Source organism: Austrofundulus limnaeus, unplaced genomic scaffold (genome assembly GCF_001266775.1).
Source record: "Austrofundulus limnaeus strain Quisiro unplaced genomic scaffold, Austrofundulus_limnaeus-1.0 Scaffold24, whole genome shotgun sequence".
Lineage (NCBI taxonomy): Eukaryota > Metazoa > Chordata > Actinopteri > Cyprinodontiformes > Rivulidae > Austrofundulus > Austrofundulus limnaeus.
In genome coordinates, this window is record NW_013952426.1 from 3,493,495 (window position 1) to 3,501,054 (window position 7,560).

Genomic DNA, 7,560 nt, shown 5'->3' on the forward strand with positions numbered 1-7,560 from the left:
ATAATAATAATAATAATAATAATAAAAAGAAGCAAAAGAGAGAGAGAGTTCAACAAAAATTTCCTCACACAATATTTTCATTTCATAACTTCTGTTGTCACGCTTTTCTTTTCTTGATTTTTGACTTTTCTCTCCATATCTCTATAATATTCCTCTTTCAGGTCCTCTCTCTGTCTTTGGCTCCATCCCTGAGCTGTAATGAGGAAAAGGTCGACGTTGTTTCCTGAGTAGGCGTCTCTGTGAGTGGCTCTGAACACTGCTTCTCTTGCCAAAGAAATGGCGTCTTTCTTACTCAAGTCCCAACTCAGACTCCCATCCAGAACACTGTAGGCATAAGGAGACCCAGAACCCACAGAGATGACTTCGCCCTGGAGTCGGGCTCCATCGCTGCACACATAGATGACTTGGGGGCCACAGTTAGGGGACAGTGAATGGGTTGCTGAACTAATGACACCTGAAGAGCTATCTGTCATACAAGATGKGTCTTCCAAGTTCTTGGCATAGTCACGGCCACCCTCTTCCACATCCCAGCCGCACAGGGTGAGAGCTGCGCACACCTCAGTGCCTTTGAARGGATGGAGCATTAAAGACAGAAGTTTGGCAGTGCCACGTATTGAGAGGCGACGCCTGTGCCGCAGTTGGTAAAGTCGGATCTCTCTAATCAGAGCGCGCTCCCACAGCTGGCAGTCTGCACCACTGCCGGAGGAGGTGACCACYAAATGGGAGTGAACTGGGGTAATCTTATGCACAGCTGGACAGGCAACGAGTCCTCCAGCACTGGCGCGAGTATCTGCTGCTGCAATTACTCCACCTTGGAAGATGAAACCCAGGGTAGTAGTTCCATGTGCCAAAGGAAAGGGCCTGCGCACGGTCACTAAATGTTTTCTTGAGCTGCCAGGAGATGTGATGGAAAAGTTAAGCCGTGGTAAAGGTGGCACGAAGAAATGATAGGGCATCTCCTGTCGTTTCCATTTGAGGCTGTAACTGTCAGTTACATGAACAGATGTTGTATCCTCCAAAGATGAAAAAGCCTTTTCATTGAAGCCACAAACATCTTCCAAAGCCATAGTGGCGCTGGTACAGATGGAGATAAAAGATTATTACAAAATCAGTATTTTTTATGTTAAAAAGCATGAAAAAAGTAGCAGGATTCATCAATAAGGACAGCAATCAAAGTCATAAACATCTCTTCCTCTCAGGCAGCTTTGTAAAACCTGGAACTTTGTGCTCTTACCTTTTATAGTCCTAACAGATGACAGCTTGCACAAACACAGACACATGCACAAACAAAGCCAGGTTCAGGTAAGTGATATTTTATCCTGAATGCTGTGAATTAGATATGCTGTAAAGCCTCTTTCTGCAAGCATTACAATTTTTGCCGGCGTCATCTTGCTAGTTGGAAGTTTTACATGTCTTTCATTTTGTTGCTAGCTGTTGAGTCTCTGTTATATTAACAATGATGGAATGAAGGGACTGATACATTTTCTAATTTTGAATGTGAATTTCATTCATTCATTCATTCATTCATTCATTCATTCATTCATTCATTCATTCATTCATTCATAGAAAAACGAAGTCATTCCAGCACTGGAAAAACTAGCCATGAATTGTTATCGCGATAATTTGCGAGAATGAAAACTGACCTACGAGCGACGCCATTTTGGCTCCATATCCCTCACTTCGCAGTTGTTGTTCGATGTTCGATTAGATCCAAGATGGCGTCAGTTTCCACGAAAGACGAGAGGACAGGCCCACCACATAATTCAGTGGAAGAAGTCATGGCGTCCGCCAGTTCGGGAGGCAGGGTGTCCTGCGGTAGAGATTTGAATTGTGTACCGGAGATAGCTGACACGTTGGCTGCGGTCGCCAAACTAGGGTGAGAAAAGCCATGGGTCTTGTTTGTGTTTGCTTTTGCTCGATAAAACGAGATTACAAGAGTTCCGCGCTTGTTTGTTTGTATGTCGGAGTGATGCTTGCTAAGCTAGCCGGCGAGTTTGCAGCACGTGCCCCATCACAATGATGCTTGGTACAGGTCTGAAGTGTATATCTATGTATAGGTAGTTTGGTTTAGTATTTCACTCGTTGTTTTGAATAATATTTGCGAAAACATGTATATGTTTTGCTCTAAAATATTCTATATGAATAAATGTTTTTTTTTTTCCTCGTGCAGGTTTGACTTCCTGTGCATGCCCCTGTTCCACCCGAGATTCAAGAGGGAGTTCGAGTTGGAGCCAGCTAAGTCCAGACCCGGAGCCCAGACCCGTTCAGACCTGCTGCTTTGTGGAAGAGGTTAGTGTGTCACCTGTCAATGTGTAGCATCTTTTGTATTGTTTTTAACYCAACTTCATTTATATATCACTTTCCAAACAAACGTGGAACTAAGTGCTGAGCAATTTAAAACACATCATGGACTAAATGAGGACATAAAAAAGGATTCAATATATAAACATATTTCTCACTAAATGGATAAAAGAGTGGTAAAAGTGTATATTGAAAAAGATACAAAGTATGCAAAGCTAGTAACAAGTATTAAAAGCACATCATTCAGATTAAAACAGGTACACACAGTCAGTTAAGTAAATTAGATTATAAAAATGCATGAAGTATTAATTGTAGACCGTAGCAGAGAAGTAAGTACAGTACCAGCAGCATCATACGGTCTCTTTGAATTAATAAAGAAATTCAAATGTAGTAGCCGTAGTTAAACTCAAAGGGAGCAGCACAGAGGTGTTTTAGACCCAATATTGTATATTTAAACAATTTTAGACCAAAATGTTGAATTTAATCATAAATAGAAAGGTATTACCCTTAGGGCACAGTTTAGACAGTTTATCTGCAAAAAAAAGTTGATTTTGGGGTTAGTTCCTCTTTAAAACAGAAATGTCCTCCAAAATTATGAAGCTTAGCACAACGTTTAGGACGGATTATGAGCTTTAATTCAATTGTAAAACTTATATTTTACAAAAGGATAACTTTAATGTAATTCTACGTTTGCACATAAATGTTTTTTTGTAAATAATTTTAAACAACTTGCAAAAAGAATTTAATGTTCCACAGCTATTTATTAATAAATTTAGTGAAAGTGAAATAACAGCTGCTATACATATATATATATTTTTTCATTTATGTAGCTATTTGTTAAATTATTCTTCACTTTTTAGGTTAACAAAATAATTGTGATTATAAATCGAAATAATCGATTGGTCAATATGAAAAAAAATAATCGTGATCTTTTTTTTTTTTTTTCCATATCACCCAGACCAGTCACAGCTTAAAATATATACATAAGGATTAGTTTTGCATTTTGTTTCTCTGGTATATTAAAACAATACTGTTTGTATAATCCTGACTGTTTCTTCTTTAACCAAAGAAATTCAAATATTAAATAATTAATTTTTTGCTCATGTTTCATCTAGACTGGAACACCCTCATTGTTGGGAAGCTGTCTCCATGGATCGATACAGATTCAGAAATGGAAACAGAACGCAGAAACTCAGAGGCTGTAAGTTTCTTTATAGACTGTTTTTTTATGTACTCTGTCTTTACTACTGTTCAGATGCTGGTGAAATCTTTGGCTCTTGGGACTTAAGTAAATGTTTGCTTAATTTATTGTTTCTCCACAGGCTCTTGCACAAGAGCTAAACTTCTCAGCTTACCTGGGTCTTCCCGTCTTCATGGTCCCTCTGAAGGGGCCTCATAATGCCAATCTAGCCCGAATGCTGCTCAACCACATCCACACTGGGCACCACACCTCTAATGTAAGGCAAACCGATTCAGCCAGCAAACAAATGACTTTTCCACGCCATAGCTAAATAGCTGAGGTCGTTGTTTTGTGTTCTCTTTAGTTCTGGATACGTGTCCCACTGATGGCGTCTGAAGACGTTAGGGAAGATCTGATTGAAAATGAACCGGCACCTTGCATTGATGAAACAAGCGTAGACGAAAAAACTTGGAGTTGGTTAGTTTCACGCCACTCTCACTTCCTGCACAGCTGGTTGCTGTCTGCAACTTTTAAATGTTTTCTAATGAATTTACGGCATATTTGGTCTACTGTTTTTGTTTTGTTTTTCCAGGTGGCATTCTTTCCGAACCCTTTGTGATTACAACAAGAGGATCTGTCTCGGTGAGAAAGCAACAAACAGGCACGATTTTCACAGTCAGCAGTAATGACGGTTCATTTTTACAGAGAATGTGCTTCTCTTTTGTGTTCCCGAAGCTATTGAAGTTGGAGCAGACATGCCATCAGACGCTGTTATTGATAAATGGCTCGGAGAACCGATCAAAGCAGCAGTACTTCCCACAAGCATCTTTCTAACGAATAAGAAAGGCTTCCCTGTCCTGTCAAAAGCCCATCAGAGGATCATCTTCCGTCTCTTCAAGGTATGACACGTTAACTGCTAGTTTCATTTAACAGAATATCAGCAACTTCATTCCAAAGTGTGTGTTCAACAAAAAAACAAAATTGTCTTCTCAGCTGGAAGCCCAGTTTATCTTCACAGGCACCAGTCGACACACTGACAAGGACTTTAGATCCTACCTGCAATACCTGGAATACCTCAATCAGAACAGGCCGGCACCCAACGCCTACGAGCTCTTTGCCAAAGGCTATGAAGATTACCTGCAGTCACCTCTACAGGTAAAAAAAATATAAATATATAATGCCTTGGTTCGGCTTCATTTTGAGTTTTTGATAAGTGGTTCACAAATTTATCAATTTCTTTGTCATGATTTTAGCCCCTCATGGACAACCTGGAGTCTCAGACGTATGAAGTGTTCGAGAAGGATCCTATCAAATACTCTCAGTACCAACAGGTGAGACTTTTAACTGCAAATTAAATGGCAAAAATAAAAACAATTCAGAATGGTTTCGAAGCTACAGTGCACAATTCTGTCACAGAAAAATAATGTAATTTGTTGTCCAGAAGATGAACAAATAGTTTAGATTTTCACATTTTTCTACGCTAATCTAAAATTTCCTTCTGAAAGACGGTTAATCTGGGATTGTTCTTAACATGGTGATATTTAGGCAGCTGCTGTATTTCCCTAAAGTGGTAGGAACATGAGCCTTGGTGAATCCTTTATTACCTCTAGAATAAGATATACTGGACCTTTCTTTGTGAATGTGTAGTGTTCACATTTTTTAACCTGTTTTTTAAATCATACAAATCAGGATTCATCCAACTTAATATGAACAGGATGTGAAAAATAGATTTATTTTTGTTGGACTTTATTTTTTTTTAACTTTCCAAGCTTTTCATTGAATAATTTATTAAAGTAAAACAGACACTCAGATTAAGGTACACACTTTTGTTTATATTTTTGCACAGCTGTAGTTTAAGTGCTGCAGATTGTCAGTTTATGTTCCCTTGGTCAGATTCAGACTGTGATGTTTCTTTTTTTTTTTCCCCATCATATGCTTATTGTCTTTGCTTCACGTGTGACTGTGTTAAAAGTATATTTTAGTTTTAGGAAGCGATTATAAAATGTCGTATTTTAACCACAGCCAGTGTTAACCTGGTTGCTGTCAATTTCCTGAAATTGTCACCAAAACTCTTCACCTACACTGTTACCTACTCTGCCATGTTTCTTATGAAAGCACTTATGGTGCGTTCACACCGAACGCGATTTCAGCTTCAAAATCGCAGCCAACGCTGAAGTCTGAAGCTTGTGCACTTTGAGGTCAGACGCAGGACAGTTGTTGAAGCGCCGCACGGCGACAGCCGCCCCGCCCCTCCCTCCTCTGTCGGGCTCCGTTTAATGTCGGACGAGGAAGTGGCTTTGCTTTAATTTACAGACAGCCAGAACGTGTCACGTTCATCAGATAATTAATTCATAATTAATTCACCAGATAATTCAGAGAAGAGGCTCACAGCTGCTTTCAGGACTATTTTTTTCAGTCTGATGAGTCGCTGTCACGCATTGCTGCGGATCAGGACACGACTGCAGCACTCATTTTAGCTAAAGAGCAGGAGCTCTGTCTGTTTCAGGTTAGTGGACCTCATTCAGTAAACTGTCCCGTCGGGAAATATGTCGCTACGTCACACAGTGGAGTCTCTCTGATTGGTTGACGCTGCGCGTCGAGCTGCAAAAGTTCAGATTTTCTAACTTCAGCGATTTGGACGATTTGGACGATCTGAGCGTYSRACGCTCAGATCGTCCAAATCGTCCAAATCGCGCTGCTCTAATCGCGCTTGAGGCGCCGCAGAACTTCCCGACGTTGCTTGAAGCGCCTCCACCATAGACTTTGCATGTAAACCTGCTGCTCCTGATGCTGAAATCGCGTTTGGTGTGAACGCACCATTAGTTGTTTTAAATGTATTTGTGATTTTTTTTTTCAACTTCAAACTTCTCAAGCTGCTTTTGTATGTCTAAATTTACAGTTTTGTTGTTGTTGTAATATACTCTTTGAATACCCAATGGGCAAATTAGTTCCCTGCATTTGTCCCGTCGCACATGTGAGCACACATGGAGCAGAGGGAACAGGGAGCAGCTGTGGGGGTTAGTAGTCCCTCAACAGAGGGGAAATTGATGTGGGTGCTTCATCTTCCCCACCTAATTTTCTTTCTGCCAGTCAGGGRGATTTGAACCTGCAACCTCCTATTCATAGGCTCAYTTTCTCCAACCTTTCTTTAACCACTCCCTGTGACAGTCATTACTGTACTGAAATGACTTTGTTGAATTTTGAGATGGAGGGTGTGTTGTTTTGATAGTAAACAGGATCCAGATGATTATTTCTCATCCAGAACTTAGTGTCCAGTCTGTAATTGCAGGGACTGATAGTCACAGCTGTAGTTCAGTGCTGGAATGCTCATAGGTTTGTGTGTTCTGTCTTTGTGTGTACAGGCTGTATTTAAATGCCTACTGGACCGAGTACCAGAGGAGCAGAAAGAGACMAATGTTCAGTAAGTTGAAAGTCTGTATGGGTTCACAACTAAGAGTTAAATTGATCTGAATAATGATTTATTCTGAAGAGTCCATCTTTYTTTCCACTTTATTATTTCTGCACATTAAACCTCTGAGGAGACATAGAGACGCATCATTTATTCATAAAAGTAGCAGTTTTATCTAACCTGACGTCTGTCCTGGTGCAGGGTGTTGATGGTGTTGGGGGCAGGTAGGGGTCCGCTCGTCAACGCATCCCTGCGTGCTGCCAGACAGGCAGACAGGAAGCTGAAAATCTACGCTGTAGAGAAAAATCCCAACGCTGTCATCACGTGAGTACAGGAGTGCTTTAGCTCCACAATCAGGCTGCGTGATATAAAGGGATCCATGATTAGTTGTAATATAAGACTTTATTTGATAAACATGTATTTTAACTGTAAAATAAAGACTGTAAAAATACTGCAGGCTGTTTAGTTTTTATAATTTTTAAACTAAATATTTAAAAATGTATTACACGGACGGGGCCATTTTATTTACACACAAAGCATTCTGGGTAAATGATGACATCAACTAGGTCATCGTTGCAAGGCTGCTAGTGAGCTATATCCACCCTGCAGGTTAATTCTGGACAATATCTGACGATTGACTCCTTTAAATGAAACCAGAGAGCGTTGACAG

At 40.2% G+C, this 7,560-nt stretch overlaps 2 protein-coding genes across 2 annotated transcripts in view; one reads left to right on the forward strand and one right to left on the reverse strand.

The window, feature by feature from the left end:
• Positions 1 to 77: 77 nt before the first annotated feature.
• Positions 78 to 1,132, reverse strand: psmb11a (proteasome 20S subunit beta 11a). The gene has a single exon (XM_014004422.1). The coding sequence runs from the start codon at positions 1,065 to 1,067 to the stop codon at positions 78 to 80; it is 990 nt and encodes a 329-aa protein (XP_013859876.1). The 5' UTR covers positions 1,068 to 1,132.
• Positions 1,133 to 1,700: 568 nt separating this feature from the next.
• The window catches only part of prmt5 (protein arginine methyltransferase 5), an 8,471-nt gene continuing 2,611 nt past the window's right edge, over positions 1,701 to 7,560 (forward strand). The window contains exons 1-11 of the mRNA XM_014004512.1: positions 1,701 to 1,876; positions 2,171 to 2,289; positions 3,417 to 3,502; positions 3,624 to 3,758; positions 3,846 to 3,958; positions 4,074 to 4,123; positions 4,217 to 4,380; positions 4,475 to 4,636; positions 4,735 to 4,812; positions 6,844 to 6,902; positions 7,092 to 7,214. Coding sequence (XP_013859966.1) covers positions 1,716 to 1,876; positions 2,171 to 2,289; positions 3,417 to 3,502; positions 3,624 to 3,758; positions 3,846 to 3,958; positions 4,074 to 4,123; positions 4,217 to 4,380; positions 4,475 to 4,636; positions 4,735 to 4,812; positions 6,844 to 6,902; positions 7,092 to 7,214 — 1,250 coding nt within the window. The 5' untranslated portion in view covers positions 1,701 to 1,715. The remainder of the gene's footprint in view (positions 1,877 to 2,170; positions 2,290 to 3,416; positions 3,503 to 3,623; positions 3,759 to 3,845; positions 3,959 to 4,073; positions 4,124 to 4,216; positions 4,381 to 4,474; positions 4,637 to 4,734; positions 4,813 to 6,843; positions 6,903 to 7,091; positions 7,215 to 7,560) is intronic.